This window comes from Lampris incognitus, chromosome 19, assembly GCF_029633865.1.
Source record: "Lampris incognitus isolate fLamInc1 chromosome 19, fLamInc1.hap2, whole genome shotgun sequence".
Taxonomy (NCBI): domain Eukaryota; kingdom Metazoa; phylum Chordata; class Actinopteri; order Lampriformes; family Lampridae; genus Lampris; species Lampris incognitus.
The window spans coordinates 21,256,280-21,282,060 of NC_079229.1; the positions used below are offsets into that span (position 1 = coordinate 21,256,280).

The 25,781-nt window shown below is 42.0% G+C and overlaps 1 protein-coding gene across 2 annotated transcripts in view; it reads left to right on the top strand.

Moving 5' to 3' along the window:
* odad2 (outer dynein arm docking complex subunit 2) overlaps positions 1-25,147 on the top strand; it is a 39,804-nt gene extending 14,657 nt beyond the window's left edge. For both annotated transcript variants that reach the window (XM_056299792.1, XM_056299790.1), the window contains exons 10-20: positions 1,448-1,594; positions 1,966-2,175; positions 3,444-3,677; positions 3,827-3,937; positions 4,099-4,253; positions 8,977-9,157; positions 9,279-9,340; positions 12,237-12,351; positions 16,731-16,919; positions 17,177-17,398; positions 25,034-25,147. In XM_056299792.1, coding sequence (XP_056155767.1) covers positions 1,448-1,594; positions 1,966-2,175; positions 3,444-3,677; positions 3,827-3,937; positions 4,099-4,253; positions 8,977-9,157; positions 9,279-9,340; positions 12,237-12,351; positions 16,731-16,919; positions 17,177-17,398; positions 25,034-25,147 — 1,740 coding nt within the window. The remainder of the gene's footprint in view (positions 1-1,447; positions 1,595-1,965; positions 2,176-3,443; positions 3,678-3,826; positions 3,938-4,098; positions 4,254-8,976; positions 9,158-9,278; positions 9,341-12,236; positions 12,352-16,730; positions 16,920-17,176; positions 17,399-25,033) is intronic.
* The last annotated feature ends 634 nt before the right edge of the window (positions 25,148-25,781 follow it).

Consider the following 25,781-nt stretch of genomic DNA (forward strand, 5'->3'; position numbering starts at 1 on the left):
AACAGACAAAGGAAGCAGTAGATTCACTGCTGTTAATGGGCAAATGGTTCACATTTAGGTTAGCATGGTGATATGGAGAACACATGTGCCCATTATCCCAGTGTGTCGGAGCACTGCTCTTTGGGAGAGATATGATCAAACACCACTGGAGTTTGTGGTATCGGCCTACACTGATGAGTCGGCCCCTCCTACAGCTGCGGGAAACCTATTATTCCACCACCCTCCGTCATATTGATAGCTGATATTCTATGTATTTGAACAGATAATAGCAGAACTTTTTACATGTGCATATTTGGGATGGTCCTGAAGTCTGAAATGCACAGGTAATAAAATTCCAAGAGAATTAGAAGTGACTGTGAATCCTCCCAACTACAACTCTATCTGTGGTGCATTTAAAGGATCCCAAAAAAAAAAAAAAGGGAAAAGTTTCGATTGTTCACTTGCCAGGAGATTTTTGACTGGACTTTTCAGGGTTGCATATCAAAGCCATGTAGTACGTCTAGTATTACTGCATTGCTGTTGTGTTTCCCACCTATGAACTTCTGTTTCCAGCCCACAACTGATTTTCCCTTTCACAATCAAAACAGTTGAATGTCAACAAAGCTTGTTAAGCAACTAGATATGAAATAGAGAAAAAAATAGCACTTAATGCCACGTGAACAGCACTTTGAATATCACTATGACCCAAATATTTTTATGTCCAGTGACATAATGCTGTCGATCTGCACCTACAAGCAGCGACATTATGTGGATCTGTGCAACGTGACGAGACTCTGCAACATGTATTTGGACACTTTGGCAAATGCAAGGGTTTGTCCTCATATTGTCAAGTTTAAATATCTATATTTTTTGTTTATTAGTTTTTTCATATCATATATCATAATTGAGAGCCAATGAAGATTAATCTGTACAATTTCCTTTCTCGTGTGTAGGAGAACTTGACCGCTTAGATCAAGGAAACAGATTTTTTTCCTTAAACTACTTGTTGACTCAATAGTGCTGTAGTTACCGAGTTTCTGATTCTTAAGACACAAGTATGAAATGTCATACACATATGTGTATATAGCAACTGTCAAAACAGAGTTTCTTTTTTAAAACGCTACTTCACCATTCGTATCAGTGTTGCAATGCTAGCGGTGTTGTTTTTCATCTTAGGTCATTGTCTAATTGTTTTATCAATCAGAGGCCAACAAAAAAGTTAACAAATAGCCTTTCCATCAGTGTGTACCACCACACAGCTAAACACTGTGGGGAAACAGAACAAACAGCCTCAGCACAAGTGCTGTCATAAAAGATGGAAGAAGGAAGACAGGTCCACGTCCTCCTTACTCCTGTCTGTAAATGTTTCTTTAATGTTTAATTTTCTTGTTCTCTCTCTCTTTAACACTTTCTCTTCCTTATTCTGATTGCCCTTTTCATTCATTCATGCCTGGCATTATTATTTCAGAACGGCAATCAGACGGCCACTGTGGATGCTCTATGCTGCATGATGGAGTTTAATTTAGAGCAGGAGACGTGCCAACTGGCCATCCGGGATGTAGGTGGCCTTGAAGTCCTCATTAACTTGCTGGGTACAGAAGAAATCAGATGCAAAGTGAGTAGCCGTGCCAAAGCTGGACCAGGATGGCCTGCAGGCCTGAACAGAGCCAGCCCTGTGTAGCAGCTTGTGTTTTTAACTGAAGAAGTTTAGTGAGCTAGAGAATGTGCCTTTAAAGACATAGGGAAACAATTATTCTTCGATAGACCTAATGACTTGTGGGTGTTTTTTAACCTGCTTTTGTTCAGGCATATTTTTCAGCAGGGATTTGGGTGATTGTTTGGCTACCAGTAATTTGTGTGCTCCTAGACACAGATGCGGACCTCATGTTGACATGAGGCATGGCAGTGTCTTTTCCCTCATGACATATGTCATTTTTTCATAATTTGATTATTGTCTGAGGATGTTTGGTATATCTGTGTGATTAGATTGGATCCCTGAAAATCCTGCGGAAGATTAGCCAAAATTCTCAGATCCGGCGTGCTATTGCTGACCTGGGTGGCCTGCAGACCATGGTGAAGATTCTAGACTCACCAGTCAAGGACCTCAAAGCCTTGGCTGCGGAGACCATCGCCAATGTGGCCAAGTTCCGCAGAGCAAGGAGGACCGTCAGGCAGTACAGAGGCATCAAGAGACTGGTCAGTCATAGTAGAATGGTACTAAGGAAAAGTTCAGGTTGGTTTAATATGGGGGAGCCATTGGACTGTCACTCTAACCCTGTTTCTAGACTTAGTAAATGTCATGACAAAGAGCAGAAGGAAAAGAAAATTGCAGATCAGCTCTCAATGTAAAACTTTCAGTGTCAAGGCATTAATGGAAACATTTCAAGATTGCCCACTCTTGCATCCATTTTACATGCCGGCCATTGTTGCCCAGCACTGTTATCTTACAGAAATAAAAGTTATAGTTTTGTGATGATCTTTTTTTTTTTTTTGCGAAAAACAGCAGATGTCTGTCCTGTCACATTTGTTACTATTGTGATAGCATTTGGCATAGGGCAGTTTGGAGTATTCCATCTCTGCACATGTGAGGGTTAAAGTATGGTTTTTACAGCCCAAAAGGTGGGCCAGTTTTTAACTGGCAAGTGATTACTTTATCAATAACACACATTAAACCATCTTTGGTATAATATAGTGTTGTGTAGCTTAGTGTATGGATGTACCCCTTACCTTTTATTGTTTGCTATCTGCTTGTATGGTACATGAAACAACACAAGTTCTGCCTAAACTAATGCACAGTGACCCATTAATGTCCTTTCCTGTCAGTACAGCAGTTGCCAGATAGTGACAAACCCTGTTCTTTTTAACCTAGTCTCTCAAACACCAGAGTGGATCCAGTGGTAGAACAGATAGAATGTCTTTGACATCCCCCAACCTGCATTCATGTTTATTTACAGAGAGACCTGTGATTAAAGCACCCATGCCTTGTATATTTTCCTCAGATCCAAATCGGATGTTCTCATGTGCAAGTCACTCACGGAGGCAGATTAATTTCACGCTACACTACAAGACCACCTTTGAACTGTGTTGTTAGTAATAGCTTTGCCTGCTCTGTCTCACTGGCCAGGAACTATAGATTAAAACACTGAGTGATGACCATAAACCGTCACACTGGGGTTTTCAGGCCTAACATCAACATCTGCCTTGACATTTTTCCGCTCATGGCGTCTCTGGCTTTTTAAGTCTATCAAACCCTATGGTAATAGAATTTTAATTATGCCCCTAATCACAGCCAACAACTTGCTTTTCTCATCTGGAAAAAGCTATTATCGCCCTAGTTCAGCCAGTGAAACTTTTAGAGTCCTTGAATTCAGGTCAGGTTCGCTGGGTTTGTCTGAGTGACTGCATCATGCTTGTGGTTGTGTTATTCCATGTATGTTAGATTTCACGTCTATCTCTACAATCAGGTGGAACTGCTGGACTGTGTTCCTGATTCGGCCACGCTGACTCCAGAGCAGGAGAAGGATGTAGAGGTGGCCCGCTGCGGGGCTCTGGCCCTCTGGAGCCTTAGCAAGAGTACCAGGAACAAGGAGGCCATCCGTAAGGCTGGGGGTATCCCTCTATTGGCACGTCTGCTCAAGTCCCCCCACGAGAATATGCTCACCCCTGTGGTGGGCACTCTTCAGGAATGTGCCTCAGAGGTGAGCTGTCCACTCCTGACAAAGTGAAATGTTACAAGTGGTTATGCTGTAGAAGGAGGCATATGAATTGTGCAGTAAAAACCTGCAGCTGATTTCTTTCTCTGTTTTATGTGGGGGCTTTTTTGTTTTGTTTGTTTTATATGCTACAGGAAAGCTACAGAATTGCTATTCAGAGTGAGGGCATGATCAAGGACTTGGTCAAAAACCTCAGCTGTGACAACCCTGAGCTTCAAATGCACTGTGCCAGTGCAATCTTTAAGGTAACTGTTTTTTGTTTTCATGCAGGATACAGTGTTCCATACAGTAATTCCATACATATCTTTTTTGTAGAAAAATGAAATGAAATATCAGAGTTTTGGTCTCCTTATTACACCCAGACTTTAGAAGTAAATGTCCCCTTTTGACTCTTTTTGCCCCTGAGTGTGCAGAGGACAAGCTTACCCGTGATCTGGTGCGACAGTACAAGGGCTTACAGCCCCTGGTTTCTCTGCTGAGCAAGGCAGACAACAAGCAGCTCCTAGCTGCCACCACCGGAGCCATCTGGAAATGTTCCATCAGCATGGAGAACGTGGCTAAGTACACCAGGAATCTGGGTTTCACTTTAGTACTTCTTCATAACACACATAAGCACACAAGAACACATACACACACACATATACAAATGTGAATTAAGTGTAATAACAAGTCGACTAATACTAGTAAAAGGTGCTGTTTTAAACATACAAGGGGGTATGAAATATCCCAATGTTTTAAGATGTATGACTACTTATTTGTAATTAGTGGTGACGGATTATTCTGTCAAATCCCGCACATAGGAACAGAAACCTAATGGCCCTCCATTTAGAAGGGGGTTAATTGAAATTAAGCGTATCCCCCACATGTGCCCATAATGTTTGGAAAATATGTTTGCAAAGTTGATGCGGTTAGCAGCACTAGTGCTGTATGTGAATCCAGTGAAAAGCCCTGCAACAGCATTTAGAGGGGTTCAGCTGTGTCTTGGTGTGCCTTAGGGTTGCTGTACAATCATCCTATGTGCTGCTTTTATGGGGGCTCTTCAATCTTTCACATACTAGTTGTCTCATTTTTTCCACTCTCATACCGTCATATCTCCCTCTGCTTTTACATGATGTGTGATTGAAGTGTTTATTTGGGCATAATGTACAGTTTTTGTATTAGCTCCGACATTTCATGTGATTGTCTGAGTGGAACGCACTGTTTTCCACCATTAAATGAAAGACAAAGTTAAAGTGTTGACTTTATAGAAACCAGCGATGTATTAGCTAGTGTCGAAAAACAGCTAAGCACATACCGAGGGGTTTCAAACTCAAGATGGTGATTGCCTGATGTCTGAGAGTGCAAACTGATGGAGCTTTTAATCATTTGTCATGTACAGCAGACAGTTATTTTAGTTTCATTTAGCCCAGTGCCTTCAACAGTTACATTTCTGAAATTGTTTTTGGCTTTCACTTTAGTGTCTGATAATTTTCTTAAATCTGTAATTTTCCTTCTAAAATAAATAATCCCCAGAGACCATGCCTGGCAGCCCAATACCTTTCCAGAAGGGCTTCCACGAACAAATGATTTAGGCATATTTGTTTCCTTATTCAGTGGGAGGCAAGGAATATAACATACAAACCACATGCATTGATTTAATACCGTGGTAACTTCACAGTAAATTCAAGGCCTGCGTTCATCAATGGAGCCAGCGTTCTAATAAGACATTGTCTGTTAATCATTTGTTTCAGTAAGAATACTCTTTTGGAGATTCGTGGTTTTATGTTGAGGAAAGATTATGTGAGAATGTTTAACATGTGACTCTGAAACAGTAAAACTCCAATTGTGTTGCAATTCTATTCTAAGAATAGTAAGAAAAATGCCCAGTAATACTCATCCAGATCTCCCTGCACTTCATACATCATAACCGGCAGGATGATATCTAACACTGAGAGTCCAAGTTAAGTCCTCTCAATTGGAAGTGAGTGTCAGCTGTCACACCACATTAGATTAAGTAAGGAATCCATTACATGATTCCATACAATTGCATAAAAGCAGGTGGACAGATTTGACTAGGCTCAACAATGATAATCGGTTAGATAAAACGTTTGCACTTTTAGCATCAAAGAGACATTTCCGTCAACATATTACCGTAAAGAATGAAGAATTCTTACTTTTTTGTGTACTAAATGAACCTTTCACATTATTCCTCAGCCACTGGCTTCCGAGCAAGCCTGCATATTCAACTCAGTTTTGAAAGAGAAACCCTCTTAAAAAAAACAGCAGAAATGGCAGACTGGGAACCCTTTTTAGAGCAGCTTGGCATGGCGATAAAACAAGTTAACTACACTGGCCGTGAGTAATACGGCATCTCAGTACACTCCCAGCATAGGCTCCATGCCCTAGTGTAATTACTCATAACATTGTTGCTATGCAAGGAAAAAGTAATAATAATAATAATAAAAATAACACTAGGAATGATGATAATGGTACCATTAACCACATGTAAACCACAATTGGTGACACTTGATTTGCGCACATCAAAAGACTTTAAAGGTTGCCCTCAATTTTATTATCGTTAATGTAATACTTGCAGGTATCTACGTGAGAGAACTAAAGGGGCATAACGTGGCTGCAGTGATCCCATTAAGTATTTTTACTGTGTGTGTTGGGTTTGCTTTATTTATTTATTTATTTATTTTTGGATGTTGCAGGTGGTTTGGTGTGAACAATGGCCGAAATTTGGCTGCCAGCATAAAAGTGAACCAGCATGTTGCACGGCAATTATTTTTAAGACATATTGTTTGTAAGGTAGATATGCGATTGTCTTATTATTTTTCATACATTTTTTCTATTAGAGTTATTTTAATCATTTATAAAACTGTCAAGGTCAGATGTAAGCTTGGAATGAAATGACCAAGCCATTACTGTCAAAAGGAAAAGACCGCTAATGGTAACAGAGAGTTTCAGTGAGAGCTACTCGGGGCATGCACTCATTTCAGAATCAATCATAGGCTGAGTGATGTTGTGAGATGAAAATTATTTTAGAATATATTTTGCTACACCAGTAACAAGAGAGAGAGGTATTCTGTTTTTTTTTCTTTTTCGTGAATTACAAGAACCTGAAATAGACCTTGTAGCCATTTGCACACAGCAAGCCTTTATGTGAGTGATCTTTTGCATGGTCTGGACAGTATAGAGGCAGGCAGGGAGACCTCCATTTAAGACTAGCAGCAGCATGTGTTAGCTATTTACCTGATTAATGATGCATCAAAATGAGAGATGATTGATGGCCAGAAATATAATTACATTCGTAACTTATGAGTGTTTGTGTAAAACACACATTGTCTTAATGTCAAGAGATTATGATTTCCACAAGACTACTTCCAGTGTTACAGAAAGGGCCGGGTCGGGGCCAAAGTTTACACGTATGTATGAAAAAAAAAAAGACTTTGTAAAAGTATTGCAAAAAAAACAAAACATTGAAATATTATTTAGCGTGGATTTAAAAGCAGATTTATGGAAGCACTGATCTGTGGCCCATTGAACTCTCATTCTTAGGTGTTACAGACACACAAGCGCTGTATAAAAATCCTTAACAAAAGACTGAGGGAATAACTTTGCAATGGAAAGTTATGACTGCCAAGTCTTGGACTGTATTTGCCAGCACAATAATGTTTGGGGTCAAGATTGTGGGGTTTGCTTCCAATTACTGACTACCCCTCCATCTTACCTCTCTTCCAGTGCTATGATGAGCAAACCATAATTGCCTATCCAAATGATACTTTTCCTTACCTCAGGTTCTGTCTAAAACGCTTTGCTGAGCCCATAGCTGATCACTTTTTGCTGTTCTACTTCACATGAATTCAAGTTCTGTCTGTTCAGCTTCAGTCTCCAAGTGTATCTGTTGGTTTCTCCATCCCTCTTTGGTCATCACTGTGCCACTTCCTAGGAAGAATCACTGCTCACAGACCCTGAAATGACAGCAGATGCTGTAACACATGAGGGAGAGAAGGAAAAGGTAGATAATCAATCATAAGAATCTGCAACACAGAAGCCCCACTGTGGCTCTTGAGCCTTTTGACAGGCTTTAAGTGGAACCTAGTGTTTGCAGTGCAAGCAGCTTCAGGCAGCTTTATGTAATGTTACTCTTGCCATCACGTAATTATCCGAGTCGGGATTGGCTTAACAAAAATAGACATGGCTTGCCTGTCCATTTATCAAAAGTTATGTGCACGATTACAAGATAATTCTACTGTAGTCGGCTGCAGATGACACTTCAGTGGTGGCATAGGAAGACCATTGTTTTTCTTTTTGGTAAGTTTCACTGTACTCAAATTTGGCAAGAGCTCTGTTCGTTAGTACTGTTTTCTTTTGCAAGAGTAGGCAGTGTTTCAGTGGACCCTGACTAAAAACAAATAGTCTTGGACATCTACAATAGCATAAGGGCTATGTTGCCAGTGACTGTAACTGTAAATAAAAACAGTCATACAACTTAACCGTACATCAGAGGTTTGTTGAGGCTGTATGTAACCGCGTTATATCCCTCTTAAATATTTACTCTAGTTTACCACTCTATAAACCTGGCAAACAATGCTGTATCACAAAAAAAACAGTGAGGTTTTCTAAGTCACACAAAACCCTTGGTAATGCAGAGTACATGCTGGGGCATGGGAAGCTGCCTCTGCTACTGGGTCAAGTGCATGAATGTAGTCTTTTTTTTTTCAGTTTCCCCCCTTTTTCTCCCCAGTTGTATCCATCCAATTACCCCACTCTTCCGAGCCATCCTGGTTGCTACCACATGCCTCCTCCGATACATGTGGAGTCGCCAGCCGCTTCTTTTCACCTGATAGTGAGGAGTTTTGCCAGGGGGACGTAGTACGTGGGAGTATCACACTATTCCCCCTGTTCACCCTCCCCCCTGAACAGGCACCCCGACCGACCAGAGGAGGCGCTAGTGCAGCAACCAGGGCACATACCCACATCCGGTTTCCCACCCGCAGACACGGCCAATTGTGTCTGTAGGAACACCTGCCCAAGCCGGAGGTAACACAGGGATTCGAACTGGTGACCCCCGTGTTGGTAGGCAACGGAATTGACCGCTATGCTACCCGGACTCTGAATGTAGTCTTGTTCTTTCATTCTTCTTCATACAATCTGCTGAGTCCCTGTCATGAAGCTCCTGTTCATTCCCCGTTTGATGTTAGCTGACACAACAAGACAATGTGGTGACAAGGTGCAATACTTGATACAATGACAATCTCGCTAAGACGCTGGTAAAACCCGAGCCTCTCTAATTTCTCAGGTTTGAGGAGTACGAAGCCCTGGAGATCCTGATCAGCTTGCTAACTGAGCAACCTGAGGAGGTGCTGGTAAATGTAGTAGGAGCTCTGGGGGAGTGTGCACAGGTGCCCGATAACAAGGCCATTATCCGCAAGTGTGGGGGCATCCAACCACTGGTCAACCTACTCACTGGAACCAACCAGGCATGTTTAATTACTCCCAGCTGCACCAGGAAACATGTACTATCAAAGACCTGCTTGATTTTTATTTGTTTGTTCATATCGTGATTCATGCGGGTGCTCTTTCTCTCCCTCATTTGTCAAGGCACTGCTTGTGAATGTGACCAAGGCAGTTGGTGCCTGTGCCACAGAGATGGAGAGCATGGTGTAAGTCTCTCTCCCTTCAAGTACATCTGCCAAGGTCCCCCTTTCTTTGGATGTTTGTCATCTTCCACAGATCACATTTACAGTACAGTGTTTTTACTGGGCAGACAGTCTGCTTAGAGGTGATTAGCAGCTTACCTATTGTTGTTACTGAATTTGGTCCAACGCATTATCCTGGCTAAGTAATGATGTCATATGTTAGGACAAGGGAATAACACAAAAACAATGATCCAAAGACAGTATCATTCGGCTCTCATGGCCAATATTTAAAGGAATGTATGTTATTTTAATGTGTAATTATACAGGTAGGTTTTCTTTCATCGCCGGCTTAATGACACATTTTAAAAGCTTAGTTTATTGTACCTGCTGCGTTAAATACGGTAGTGGTTTTATTTCCAGTGTTTTCCTGCGGTCTGTGGTCACTGTAAGGGCTTGAGTTGGTCAGGGGAACATACTGTAACTAAGGCTCTGCTTCAGACCTCATGGTTGGAAAAAAAACATGGTGAACACAGTCTAGAATGGTCTGCGTTCTTCTTACGCTTTCATTCAGCCTCACCCTGAATACTGCAGAACATTGCATGGTCCGGGGACCATGAGAGCCCTCTTTATTAACGCTACACACAAATGAAGCTTTCCGTTTGAATGCACACTGTTAGTCAGCCAGTAATTGTATCAGAGGGTAATACATTTGCAGGAGGGGGAAACATAGTAGAATAGAACAATAAAGTTGGATAAAAGACGTGCCATATTGTGACACAATAAAGCCACTAACTGCAGGAGATAGTCCAACAACAGTAGTGTTTTACATGTAGGCTGATCAACCTGGCAGCCATGTTCTCCTCATTTTCACATGGCACATATATTTTGGCCAGGCCTTGTAATCTTTTAGCATTTACACTAAGCTGTAGACCGAAAGGTGTTATTTGCACAGGAATTTTTTGTGTGTCTTGTGGTGATAACTTATTTTGAGACATGTATGTGTACAGTTGTTTGCTGAGCAATTAACATAACTCACGTTTGATTGTTTCCTGCTTCAAACCAACAAGGCCAGAGCTGTTTTTCAGACTGCCAGTGGTCAAGTAGACTTTTGCTGTTTAAGCAAAACAAACAAAACGATGTAATGTATGCATATCTTTGCTGTAGCCACACAGTGAGCTACAAAATTCCTGTCTGTTATGCATGGCTTCCCCCTGCCAGTAAAAGCTATCACTCAAACAGCACCATATGATGTTCAGTGCAATCATTTTCTAATTATCATTCCCAAGCAATACCGCATTATCTGTAGCTACTGAAAACTAAAAGTAAGTCCTAATCACTTAAAAAAATTTCCATAAAATGCTCTTATGTTTGTTTTCATTCTAAATTGGTAGGCAACATGTGGTTAATGACATAGCACTTCCTCTGAAGAATTCTGTAGTTACAAGGACGGACACACGTTGTTCAGTGCCTCCAGGGTTTGTGGTCTCCTCCTCTAATCCATCACTGTCAGCTGTATCTTCATTGCTAATGCATTTCATACCTGCTTCTTGGGAGGACAGAGCTGTTTTGGCGGACGATATGATGCTCGGTTTTTGTTTTTGGTCTGGATTTAAGAGGCCCCGCGGACTGGAATCTTGTGTTATGATCCCCCCAGACTGATTTATGTGCAAACGGAAGACAGATGGCGCAGGGGACGTCCCCGATGAGTGTTCGCTCGTTGCCAGTCACGGAGATACTGTGATTAGGGAGTGTTATAGTAATTACGACAGCATTCAATGTCGGCCTTGTTGGTGGAAGCACACATGGGGAACACGTTACATGTTATTTATACCAGACAACGGGTGCACTGTGGCGTAATTCTTTGGGTTCCCAGACCCTGACTGCAGTCCTTACTACAGTCATGTATGCTGCATGAAATACAGCTCACGCTTAAATAAACTTTGCTCAGACCCTATGAAATATAGAGAGACCTGTCTCTGGCTCTGTTTGATTTGGAAAGAGATCCTCTTTTTTGCGGGGTTGAAAAACAAGCCACCACCATACAGTATGAGTTTGTCTTAGTTTCTATTTATAAATCCATGTATGAAGCGCTACACACAGATGTATACCAGTTAACCTCTGGCCCTAGCATCACTGAGCTTCCCTATGGAGGGTGACTTGAGTTAACAGACAGTGGGTGGGTTTCAGAGTCGGAGAGGAACTGTATGGGACTGAAGGCGGGTTGTGATGGAAAGCCCATGCTTCAGTGGATGACTCCTTTGATCATGCTTGGCAGTGGTTATACAGTGCCTGTTCCTGAGCAAGTTGATATGAACAGAGCTCTGAAAAAAAACAGGTCTAATAAAAAGAAAAGTTGTCCTCTTGACCTCTGCCAAGTGTGAGAACGAGGTTAATCGAAGATCAGAGTAACATGTCCACTATGTCTTTCTCATTTTTGCACTCTTTCATTCTTTTTCACTCTTCCCATATCCCTCCATTCATTGCTCCCACCACTCCTCACTCTTAATCTCACTCAAATTCAAAGAAGCTTCATTGGCATGATTGTAGTTATGTACAGATTTGCTAAAGCACAATGTATATGATAATTCAAAAACACAATGAGATCAACAGTATTATGTATATAAGAGCAATGCAACAACATAAAGTGATACAATAAAACATTGTTAAAAAAAGGTATGAGGGGGAAAACAGGCTGATTGTGAGACATTATGAGATACTGTACAACTTATTACCCATAATAATTGATAAGTAATTTTGAAATAGAAACACAATGTTGTTCTCTACCTCCTTCTCTCTCTCTCTCTCTCTCTCTCTCTCTCTCTCTCTCTCTCTCTCTCTCTCTCTCTCTCTCTCTCTCTCTCTCTCTCTCTCTCTCTCCCTCTCTCCTGGGTTTTAATCTTCTCTTTCTCTCTATCTCTAGGATCATTGACCATCTAGATGGTGTTCGCCTGCTCTGGTCGCTGTTGAAAAATCCCAACGCAGATGTTCAAGCCAGTGCTGCATGGGCCATTTGTCTGTGTATTGAGAATGCAAAGGTACATATTTCACTTTTTTTATTACTTTTGATTACATTTCTTGTCCAACTCTCTCTGTCTTTTTAGGAGTGAAACAGACTTTAACCACAATGATATACTATAAATCAAAGAGGTATGCACAGTTAATGTTGTCTCATCATCAAGAAGTAGATCCTGCTCCCAGTAGCTTGCTTATATCACCAGGCGGGTCTCTAAAGCCTTCTATCTAAACTGCAATTGGGAGGTTTGTAGGGGCAGAGCTGTTTCAGCTGAGGCTTACATGAACCCTGGGCTAATATGAAGCAGAGGAGCCTCCTCAGCACACTGTGTTTGGTGAAATGGGAAGTAGGCAGAGAGGACTCAGAGTAATATCCTGTGGCATGACTTCTGATTCCCTAGCTGAAAATCTCCCCTAAACATGCTACTAGTTACAGAGGCACACAACCCAGGCAGTAGCTTTGCACAGTGCAAAGGGTGCCAGACAGTGTCTCCTGTGAACCCGTTCCATAATACAAACACTCCTTAACATGTACAAAGCAGAGGCTTGCAAAAAAGACCACAGCATTTAAGAACCTTTTTAAATGCTGCTGTCATCAGGCATGTGCAAAAGGCAGAATAGTCAACTTCAAATGAATACTGATGTAGTTTTTGTAATTTTAGATAAAACTATTCAAGGAATGAAAAAAGATATTTAGATTTTTAAACGTGAGAGTAAGGTCATCCTGTTTTCATTAAATATACCGGCCTCTTTTACTCCATCTTCCCTCATCTGTAGTCTGGTATTACAACACCAGTGTCAATCAACCCCTATTTCAGTGAAATGTCAGTGGCCCTTTGATACCAGGGGGCTCATATAATTTCCAAGTACAAACATAGTGTTGTTCTATTAGATTATCACTGTGATTAGAGTAAACAGTTTGTCAGTGGGACAATCTGGTTAAGTTTAAACAGATATATTGGGCCCAGACAGGTGTCTTGGGGGTGAAGCCTTTTTCACTAGATGGAATTTCTCTGGCTCAGAAGTTTGGCAAAAATGATGCATGGCAACCATATGGAGGGTTAGGAGTACCATGGGCCCACTACTGAATGTTAACAAAGTTTGACAATGTTTGTCTGGACGTCATTGTGCCAAATTTGAGGGAAATACATGTACATGCTCTTTGGGTGATTTTTCTGAGACCAGGGCAATGACAAGAGCTAAATAGTTCTTTTTGCCCATCGAGCTGGGGAACCTGATACAGCTGCTTCAGTGCAGTAGTTATTTAGATAAAAAAAATCCCATGTGGTTCCAGTTAGCAGTTCCATTGTGGATTTATGAGAGACCCATGCTATGCATGCATCTGCTGATGCTCCATACCACTGCCCCCCCTCAGACAGAGTCAGGCATATATAGCACTGGCTAGCCTGCTCCACAGCTTAATTCTGCATATTTCATAAGTACTTTATTGTTATAGGAGAAAATCACTCAGCTTCATTTCTCAATCAGTGAAGAAGAACCTGTCCTCTCATGGGTTTAATTATCTATTTGCCTGGACATCGTGCAACTATGGATACTTGATTTAGTTTTTCCTGACACAGTAAACATGCATGATCACTTCAGGGAAAAGCTCAGGGCAGCCTCTGCATCACTGTTTTGAGCTTGGCTTCCTTTCCTCAGCTTGAAATCATACACAGGATATAATGTGTTTTCTATTTCATCTCATCGGGTAAAAGGAGGAAAAGAGAGGACAGCGAGAGAGACCTTTCCGTGTGTAGCCTCATAATGCTGTGGATTTTCAGATCTGGGGGCCCATCCAGGCTCTGAAAGAGATCCTGGCTAGTCTGTCGCAGCTGGTGGCTTGAGAGTGCTTCCTCTGTCGCTGGGACTCCCGGCCGGCCATCATCAGTATTCTTGAGGAAGGGCTTCCTGTGTGTGTTGGGGGTCGGCTTCTGGCTCTGGCTCCTAGGCCCTGCACTGCACACACAGCTCATCCTCTGGCACAACATCACAGGGCCCATAGACAGCAACCGCACCCTGGCCAGATCTCAGCTACTGTATGAGCTCTCTGTTAGAGAGGGGAACACAGTCAAACATCCAGCTCACCTAAAGTATCAGTACATTAACGTACATTAAATTCATGTTATAGGATCTGCTATTTTTCAATACTGAGTTTGATTAAATTCCTGTAGAAACTATAGCTTACTTAAAAGAATGGATCAAATGTACACCGTTTAGCCAAAACATTAAAACCACTGACAGGTAAGTGAATAACATTGATTATCTCGTTACAGTGGCACCTTTCAAGGGGTGGGATATATCAGGTAGCAAGTGATCAGTCAGTTCTTGAAGTTGATGTGTTGGAAGCAGGAAAAATGGGCAAGCGTAAGGATCTGAGCAACTTCAACAAGGGCAAAATTGTGATGGCTAAACGACTGGGTCAGAGCATCTCCAAAACAGCAAGTCTTGTGGGATGTTCCCACTATGCAGTGGCCAGTACCTACCAAAAGTGTTCCAAGGAAGGACAACCAGTGAACCAGTGACAGGGTCATGGGTGCCCAAGGCTTATCGATGAGCATGGGGAACGAAGGTTAGCCCATCTGGTCCGATCCCACAGAAGAGCTGCTGTAGCTCAAATTGCTGAAAAAGTTAATGTTGGCTGTGATAGACAGGTGTCAGGACACAGTGTATCACAGCTTGCTACGTAGCCGCAGACCGGCCAGAGTGCCCATGATGACCCCTGTACACCATCAAAAGTGCCTACAATTGACATGTGAGTGTCAGAACTAGACCATGGAGCAATGGAAGAAGGTAGTCTGGTCTGATGAATCACATTTTCTTTTACATCATGTGGACAGCCAGATCCATGTGCATCGTTTACCTGGGGGAAGAGGTGGCACCAGGATGCACTGTGGGAAGATGGCAAGCAGGCGGAGGCAGTGTGATGCTCTGGGAAATGTTCTGCTTAGAAAACCTTGGGTCCTGGCATTCATGTGGATATTACTTTGATACGTACCATCTACCTAAACATTGTTGCAGACCAAGTACACCCATTCATGGCAATGGTATTCCCTGATGGCAGTGGCCTCTTTCAACAAGATAATGTGCCATGCCACACTACAAAAATTGTTCAGGAATGGTTTGAGGAACATGACAGAGTTCAAGGTGTTGCCTTGGCCTCCAAATTCCCCAGATCTCAATCTTATTGAACATCTGTGGGATGTGCTGTAAAAACAAGTCCAATCCATGGAGGCCCCACCTCGAAACTTACAGGACTTAAAGGATCTGCTGCTAATGTCTTGGTGCCAGATACCAGAGGACACCTTCAAAGGTCTTGTGGAGTCCATGCCTCAACAGGCCAGAGCTGTTTTGGCGACACAAGGGGGGCCTACACAACAGGTGGTTTTTATGTTTTGGCTGGTCAGTGCAAGTTTCGCACTGAATGCTGGTTTTATTATATTCCACAGTTCTTTATGATACATCAGTACTGGACATTTAAATTGATGTTTGAGTTAAAACAGATTAAGCATGCTTTGTGATTTACATCCAGTCATGCATAATTGTACATTTTCGGGGAAATTTCTTCTCTATTTTTATGGCATTGAACATTACAGCCCCAGCCACCTTGATATTATTCCTCCTTTTGGCAGCTGGTGATATGGTGAGTTGTGATTTGAAACAGTGACCAGATGTGCGAAGCCACTGAAGCATCCATGCCTGCTATTCTGCTGTGGTTCACTCAACACTCGCCACCGGGATCTTGGCTCTGTAGACATTGTCCCATAAGTGGCTGAAAGTCCTGTGGTACCCACAACCCCACTGGTGCCATGGATTCCAACCATGAAGCCTTAAGTCTACACTGTGTCGGCTTGGGGCAAAGGTTTTAAAATGCCACTGCTCAGTTCTAATGCTATGTTTGTTTCCCTTGCTGTGAAAAATAAGGACAAGAGAAGCTGACAAAGATGTCAAGTGCTTATTCCTGAATCAGACAGATCAAAATGACATGACAGTCGGCAGTATGTGGGGGGTTGTTCTTGCACTTTTGAAATTGGTTTAACAAAATAACAGTATTTTATTGAATGTTGTCTTAAACCTGCAATCCTGAATCCTTTTTGTGTAATTTACTCACCCCTATGATGATGTGATCAACTGTATTGGTGTTTGACAACTAAATCCCAGAGAACCATTCAAAATCAAACAACTGCCAGCGCTGTTATGTCCATACCTTTTCCACTGCCAAACAGAAAACATGGTTGAAAGCATGATTGAAAGCAACGGTCCTATATGGTTGGGCTGCACTGACTGAGCTTTGAATGTTGCCTAGGCAGATTAAAACATTCACCTCTTTGCCCAGATTTTACAGTCTCATCCTTCATATGCAAAGGGTGAGAGCACCAGCTAATAACAGGTCCTTTGACTTTAGGATGCAGGGGAAATGGTTCGCTCCTTTGTCGGCGGATTGGAACTGATTGTTAATTTGCTGAAGTCAACAAACAAAGAGGTTCTGGCAAGCGTTTGTGCCGCCATCGCCAAAATAGCCAAAGACGAGGAGAATCTGGCAATCATCACTGATCAGGGGGTCGTCCCAATGCTGGCCAAGTTGACAAACACAGTAAGTACAGCTCACCACTGGAGACAAACAACAAGATTTTCCTATTCAACAAGACTGTATTTACTGCTGACATACAACTTAACTGTCTCAGCAATAGATTTATGATGCAATTTTCTCAGACATTGTAGCATAAATCTAGCTAATGAGAAGAGAGTTGATAGATGACACCTTGAGCCTCTCGTAGGAATATAGTAGGGCTTGTGGCTGTTTGAGTCTTATCTTTGGTGACCAAGAGCATCCTGTTTTCCTCCACACAGACCAATGACAGGCTCCGTCGCCACCTGGCCAAGGCCATCGCCCGCTGCTGTATGTGGGGCAGCAACAGGGTGTCCTTTGGGGATGCTGGAACTGTAGCCCCCCTGGTGCGCTACCTCAAGTCCAAAGATTGCTCAGTCCACCGTGCCACAGCCCAGGCCCTGTACCAGTTGTCGAAGGACCCCAACAATTGCATCACTATGCATGAGAATGGAGTAGTTAAGGTCAGTTGCAATACACACAAGCACATGGTTCCAAGCCAACAACTACCATAAGCTTTTTCCTCTATCACTTATCATTACAGATATTATAGATTTTTTTTTTGGTAAATCTATAGAAGTAGTTATTTGGTGTTTTAAAGCTAAATGCAGCATATTGGCACTGACAAAAATATCTTGGCCTCCTACCACTCTTGTTATAGCAATGTGTGAGAAACACATCGTAATAAACTTTGAAAAGCTGAGACTATTTTCAGAGCCTTTGACCGATGGAGCAGAAAACAAAGTGGGTTTTATTCGGTGGCGGAAACATGACTCCACTTTCTAACCGTCATGGGAATTCAGAAAGGCAAACAGCTCAGTGTGTGCGAAGTGCCATTTTCCCGGTAGACCCTAGATGCCATTGCAGCACAAGTCAAAGGGCTGTAGCTGGGGGTAACTGTTGCTAAGGGCTGTTCCTGGACATCAGGGTAGAATGCATCAATGATATATTTCAGGCCAAGGAACAGGGTCAAAGCTGTTGAAGGCTAAAAGAGAACAATGTTTTTCTTTGGTCTTGTTATATCTCTCTCTCTCTCTCTCTCTCTCTCTCTCTCTCTCTCTCTCTCTCTCTCTCTCTCTCTCTCTCTCTCTCTCTCTCTCTCTCTCTACTTATGTATCTATCTATCTATCTATCTATCTATCTATCTATCTATCTATCTATCTATCTATCTATCTATCTATCTATCTATCTATCTGTCTGTCTGTCTGTCTGTCTGTCTGTCTCTCTCTATCTGTCTGTCTCTCACTCTGTAAAGTTACATGGGTTGAAGTCTCTTTTGTTGTTAAGATTGTGTAGGGCAATTTCAAAATTGCTGTTCCTGAAAGGAACAAGCATTGTTTTGTCAGTGCACTTCAGCCAATCGGACTCTTTCCATGCTCCTCTCCAGAAAGTGTTTATGTTTGTCTCTGACAGTGATGTAGAGATTTTACATGAAGATTGCCCTGTAACTGATGACTTGTCACATCTGATCATGTACCCGTAATTCACTGTTTGGGAAAATGTTTTTGGCTTATTCTCTAATTCAGTCGTGTTCGGCAAAGAGACATTTTCACATGAGAAATCTTTTTGTGGCCACAGAGAGTTAAAATTGCTTCTTTTTTTTTTCCTCAATAACAACTGTGATATAAATTATGAAGCGGTTCAGCCGTTGCAGCCAAATATTTTTTCCCATGTTCATTTAATGGTGTACTCTAGCTTGATCTGCTGTAACAGTGTATGTGGTTCAACACTCGCCATAATTGGTAGCTGGACTGAACATTGGGTGTTCCGAAAGAGTTATGTCCAATTTGCAAAAGTCGTTAAGATGAATGTTTTTTTGTAGCTCAAACCACGACAAAAACTGGACAAGTCCTATTTCGTTCGTTCTCTCTCTCTCTCTCTCTCTCTCTCTCTCTCTTCTCTCTCTCTCTCTCTCTCTCTCTCTCTCTCTCTCTCTCTCTCTCTCTCTCTCTCTCTCTCCCCCTCTCTCTCTCCCCCCCTCATTGTGTGTGTGTGTGTGTGTGTGTGTGTGTGTGTGTGTGTGTGTGTGTGTGTGTGTGTGTGTGTGTGTGTGTGTGTGTGTGTGTGTGTGTGTGTGTGTGTGTTCATGCATGGGTGTGTGCTTATGTGTTTCTGGGCTCTTGTGTGTGTGTGGTTTTTTCATGTGTGTTAGTGCTTGCGTGTGTGTGTGTTTGTGTATGCTTGTGTGTGTGGTTTTTTCATGTGTGTGTTAGTGTGTGTGTTTGAGTGTGTGTGTGTGTGCAAACACACTGCATACCACCCTTTTTAATCTTTCTCTGTGTTTGCCCTTATTAATGTACCAGTTCAGAGTTTCAACACTACTCTATAATGTATTTTTGGACTTTTAAAGAGCTTAATTACTAAAGGCCACGTAACTGCACTTGTATTGCAGTGTTTCATTTGTTCTTAATCTCAGACATGGAAACGCAACACAGGCAGGCTCATTGTTCAGTCTGGCCTCAGTCAAGGCCAGTCGGGAGGGGTGAGGCTGATTTTAACCTGCCTGACCCTTTAGGAAACACTACGGCCTGAGAGCTTGTCAGTCTCCAGTGAGGGAACCATTGAGTTTGTGTAGCACTTTTCTGCTTTGTGATATATATACCCCTATCACAGAGAATGTGTTAAAACAATATCTCCTGTAGTGCTGAATGGGTCGGAGTGGGTTTATCGAGGACCAGTGCCGGGCCTGTCTGTATGGCGGTATTTAATTTACAGCCCGGTACAAAATTCTCAACTGCCTCTTGTATTATTGCAACCATATTTCAAAGAGCATTTGTGTGCCATTGAGAAGCTTTCAAAACATGTTCACCCACATGTAGTATACATTTTGGAAATAATTTCTCGCTGTGAAGGCCTCTACTTCTCTGACTTCAAATTTTGTTCGCAGAGTAACTTTCCTCCCTAGTCTCCTTAATGGTCTATAGCCCAGTCCCATAAGACTCACAGAGGAAATTAACCATTGAAAAGAAAGTATTTCACACTGGAAAACACATTAGTGACCTATCTTAGTTTTTTTTTCTGTTCTTTTCACAGTCTAAAAGATCAGTCCCTGTATACATTGACCTGCAATTTCTCACTTTCTCAAACCACAAAAAAGCCTTTGTGATATGTACTTCAAATATCATTGATATTAATGAAAGTATTTGATAATTGCTTTAATTTGTAAAACCTTTGTTTATCTCCTTTGTTTCATGGCATTTTGTGAGTTTGCTCCAGCGTCCTTTACTCTCGTCAAAGAAACCTGTCAGCCTCTCAGGACAAGCCTAGGAATGGGAGATTGCTTTTCCCAGAGGCAGTGTGTACCAGGGCAAAGAAAAGTTTTAGCCTAGGAGATGAATTGCCCTCCCCGTTTGATTTGACATCTACACTTGGTATCTCACAGTTTTATATGGATATGCTTTATTTTGTCCTATGTACAAAATCAACATGCACTCCCATGTGCTTTACATTGCTTCCAGAGGACTGGGGATTGTTTGCCGAAACCGTAAATCCTTATAGACAGCTTTAGCCAGCGTTTGGTATTAAAGAGACTCTTTCATAAGAAAAGCTTTGTGAAGTAAATGGACGAAAATTACAAAATGCGGATGGTAATTATTGGTAATTTTCAACTGAAGGTATTCCAGTGCGTAGCTGTTGCCAGTTCCTGGTATGTATTTTAGGCTTTGACTAATCTAAATGAGAAAAACGTTTGCACGGTTGTTGCCATGAGCACACTTCTGCCCCAGCATGGATAGTGTTTGTTTTCTTCATTTTTTTTTTCTCTCTCTCTCTTACAAAATCAGGCTTTAGGAGTGAAAGTGCGCAGCGAAGCCTTTGGGGGGTAGAGATTACAACAAATAACAGAGAAGGAGAGAAAGCCATGGAGTATCAGTATCATTATCACAGAACCTCAGATTTTTTTTTTCACGTTTCCTCTTATTGCATTTTTATACTATTCTTTTTTTACTTAACTGCCCTGCCCTATTTTCTTTCAAGCCAACGGGGAGCAGCTGCAATGTGGATGGAAAGCGACCACTTTTGGCAAAGGTGCTGTACTTGGCATTTTTTGGGTAGAGTTGGAGCACTTTGTAAAGTTGAGAAAAGTTCAACTTTTAGAGGAGTGCACATGACGCCGACCACATTTTTTCTGTGTGGAGCAGTTACAGTGAAGAAGAGGCAGGTTTCATGATCGATTAGCAGCTGACTTTTTCCACTGCTTCTGCCATATCACTTGCAACACGTGTGCATTTACCAATTGTTAAGTTTATGTACTCTACATATAATAATCACTGCAAAAATGGCCTCACGACCTTACAAGAGAGTGGTGTCTGGCATTATTACGCAATCAAAGTGCATCTCAGAGAACCCACTTTTTCCTATGGTATTCTCTGCCAGAAATAGCAAATAGTTTGAATGTATCCTAATTCATGCTTCTCTCTGTGTAACAGGATTTCAGGTTGTTGTGGGGAGCTGATGATAAAGGCACTGCATGCTACCTACTCTACTATGAACACCGTGTTTTTGAGATGCATGGAGTATAATATTTAAGGCCCCTTTGATTAATTCTCTCCCCGAATGTCTACGATCAGAAATGTCAAGTAGCTTCCCCCAGGTTCAATAGGCTCAAGATTCAGACTTAAAGTCTTGCAATCAGACTCTCCTCTCAAAAACATTGATCTAAATGCTGCTTTCCTTCTCTTTCCTCTTCCCTTCGAGGGACAGAGAGAGGAACAGTCTTTGGCTCACTGGAGGCTGTAGGGAATGTTGTTTACCTTGACTTCTCTCAGTAACTTCCCCTCGGCTCAGTTAAACACTGCTGTCGGTTTGTGCTGTTTGCCTACACAGGGGAGCCTGAAACATGGGAACGGTGGGCTAGTGCGCCTGGTGGAGCCATAATGGCTGTCAGACTAAGGGCACAGGGGAATTTGAACCTTAACTCCTACAAGTAGCAGCAGCCAACAACATGCACTTAACACCGTGACACCCCCTGTATGCAATAGGATGTGTGCATGCACATGCAACAATGTGTGCGGCCCTCCCACACCGCACTCCCGCTCCTCCCCGCTCCCCCACCACACTCCATCCGAAAACAGCCAGAGAAGCATGCATGTTCCCTGGCTCCCCTCTTGGAGGTCAGGACTCACTGGAGTTCTCTGAAGTGCAAAAAAACCTCAAACTCACGATTCATTTTTCAAACATGGGGCAAATGTTCACATTACCATGGTCAGGGAATATCTAACAAGTGGTGTATTATATTCTTTGACATCCCAGCTGTGAGGGAAAGGGCTAAGCTGAAAAAAACAGCATAGAGAGACACGCTTATCTTAGCCTAGCTGTGCGCTTCGGGAGACCTTATTTGGCGGCGTCTGAATAACATGCTATGAGGTTGGCAAAAACGCCGCCTCTGGCACTTCTCAGGCATCCTCTCTTTTCACAAAAGAGACTTGTTTGAGTGGGCTGCATATTTTCTGGAGCTTGTGGATGTAAGTTTGCTTTCAGAGGTGTTTTGGATGCTATTTAAAAATCAGAGAAAAAAAGCAAGGGCAAATGCTTTGCATATACTCCCTGACACTAGTGCATTGAGATCTAAAACATGTGGGTCCACAGTAGGTCCTTTTCCACTAAATGTGATTATAATCATGAGTGGTATTATTTTCACAACCTTTAGTAGATTGTACTTTGCCGTGGGTCTGCAGCGTGTTCGCGCCCATACAGAGTGAGAGGATGGTTTGCCCCCGTCTCTCATCTGTTTTCTTTTGACTATTTATCTTTGAGCTGAAAATTCTGGGAATGTCTCCTCTCGCCTTCCTTGGCTCAGCGCTAACCACACAAATGTGTGGAGCAGCCTTTTAAGTTTGCATGTAACACAGAGAGAGGTCAGGGTTCAACTTTGCCCTGACTCTGTTGTGCATTATGAACACAATGATAACATGAGAGGACAACACTCTCAAATTTGTCCAAACACAGGCAAGTTGAGTACAAGGCGTGAGTTATGCTACTTAATATGCAATGGGATAAGTCAACACATGAGGGGGAATTAAGGATGTCTACACAGCCAGTGTGTGCTAGCATGACAGTTAAGGATCAAGGATCTCAGCACTTCTTATCTGGCTTGACATCTGTTGTCTGGTAAAGAAGGTGGCAGCAATGGAGCAAGAGAGCTTTAGAGAGAGAAGGATTTAGTAGAATCTTTGAAAGTCATTCTGCTTGGTAAATTCAGATCTAAATCAATGGAAGGATCTAAGTTTGATAGCAATTTGGTTCAAGTCTTAGGTTCATTTCCTTCAACATTGACATAGTCTAGGCATTGTCAGCTTACAATTACTCATTCTGAGTAATTGGTGACATTTTGGCTCATGCTCATTTGGAAATCAGGTTTAGGCCTTGATGTATCAGGCTCAACAGTGGTTCAACGGCCGAACGATTGATGTATGTATCAAGACTGCATTATGTTGAGAGCTAGAGAGTCCTCAAGTGCTTAACTTAGGGATTCAATGTTGCCTTTGGTTGGTTATTGATGTAAGCAAGAAAGTATCCAAAATAATTGTGAGTGTGGCTTTGGAGAGCTCAATGGCACACCATTCTGATTTCATGAAGGAGCACACATTGAACAAATTTAGATTCATCTATTGTGCCAGCATAGTGTTTGTGTGTTTCTGCCTGCATTTACTTTTACTTTAAATCAACTCTGCAGTCAGCCACAAACTTTACATAAAGAAAAAATCCAATAGATAAAAGATGGGGGAAAAAACAAAAGATGTAATCTATAAAAAAAAATACATTCCTTCAGTGTACTACAGCCACTATGCTTGTAGAGCTGCTTTGCATGAGCTACAAATTTATATAGATGTTCAATATAATAAGTAACTGTGTAATAAGTAGCTCTTTGAACATAATAAAAACATTTTAATCTACAATTTTATGAAACCCGAAATACATCTCTAAATCTAAAGATTTCTAGAGAGAGAAAAACCCTGTTCTACAATAAGATCAAACATATCCGTTATACAAGCCAGTAATAGTCGGATATAATCTGACCTTTGGAGCGGTAGAAAAGCTGTGGAGTGGTGTGGTGTGCACAGGTTTTTAATGTTGAGTCTGCTTCGCTTGACTTTCATCTGAACAAACTTACAGAGGCATGTGTGCTCGCAGCTGTAACCCCTTTGCTGAGGCATGGTTTGGAAGGTTAAAATGGGACACACAAAGATCACACATGCTCACATGCATGCACGCACATGCATACGCATGCACACACGCACACACACACACACACATGCGTTGATACATGGACACACATTGGGACACGTGATTGCCACTTGGGACTGTCACTGCACAGTGAGTGCATTTCTCTATTTATATATATATATAATGGATGATAGTATACAGAATTTGCCTTTTAACCAGCCCTTGATAAACTCACGTGCTTACAGATGCAATAGCGTAACGACAATCAGTTGTGAACTTGAAGTAAAGTTAACTTAATCACTTTTTGAGTTGTAGACATTGACCATCTACCTGAAGAAAATTTTCCAGTACAAGACATAATTTCAGTATTGGCCAAGATAACTTCACCGAACCACTTTATATATATATATATATATATATATATATATATATATATATATATATATATATATACACACAAAGAAGTCGCTGCCCTCATTTAGTGTGATATTTCACCTCTGCCCTGCCCTTACTGATGATGTATTGTTGCATATTTTGAGGTACAGGAGTTTGACATCAGTGGGCAGACACTAAAAATAGACTGTCAGAGTCAGAAGTGCACTCCCTCTTCTCCCACCAATACTTCTATCCCACAAAAATCAGCATTTTTCAGATGTTCTGGGTGGAGATGAGCTGAAACCGTGTAATACATTACCCTTAAATTTCTTTTTAAAGTCACTCAGTTTTACATGGGTTTGACTGTGCAATTGTAATTACTTAAAAATGGCATTTGAAGTACATGGTCTAATGTGGGTATGCTTGAGGGTTTGTGCAATGCCATTAAAAAAAAAACCTAATTATACCTGCACTATATTAGCCCTCTAATGGATACTGAATCTGCCCTATTTGACATCTGGCCGGGTCAGTTCTCACCTCTGTTTCCTGTGTTCCTATAGCTCCTCCTGGGTATGATCGGCTCCACGGACGAGATCCTCCAGGAGGCCTCTGCAGGCTGTGTACGCAACATCCGACTTCTGGCACTGGCCAATGACAAGGCCCGATACGGTTAACGGTTGTCATCACTCACAACACCTCATACAGACCCACTGCTCTCACTCATGCTGTGGTTCTGGTTTGGACAGCGTTGGCAAATATTTACAACAGCATCCATCCCATCCCATTCTACCCCCCTACCCCCAGACTTTCTCCTCCCCATCCCATCCCACAAAATACGAATGGTTTGAATCAAATCTTGTTTGATGAGTTTATATTTATGTTCCCTTCTGCTTCCGTTCTATCAGCAAGCTTTTATCCTTGGCTCTATGTTTACATCAATCATTTCATCAGAAGTCTGTATAAACATTTTCGGGAACTCTTCTCCTCTTCCTCCTCCTCCGTCTGTCTGCTTGTGGCAATTTTGATGATAAAAATAAATAAGCTTCATTCTTGTATGTGCATTCATGCCAAGTACCCCACACTTTCTTGAGAGTGGAGCGGTTTGGAGCATGTTCTCTGCAGACACATTCCTGACGTAATCCGCACAAGACCCCCAATATCTAAACAAGACCCACATCTGGTTGGGTCACTCAGCGTCCACTTCAACACATTGTCTGCTGCCATGTGATGTTCCCAACCCAAACTCATCAAACACACAACCTCCAGTGAGCCATTTGGATAAACAGAGCAACCTATTGTCCAATGTTT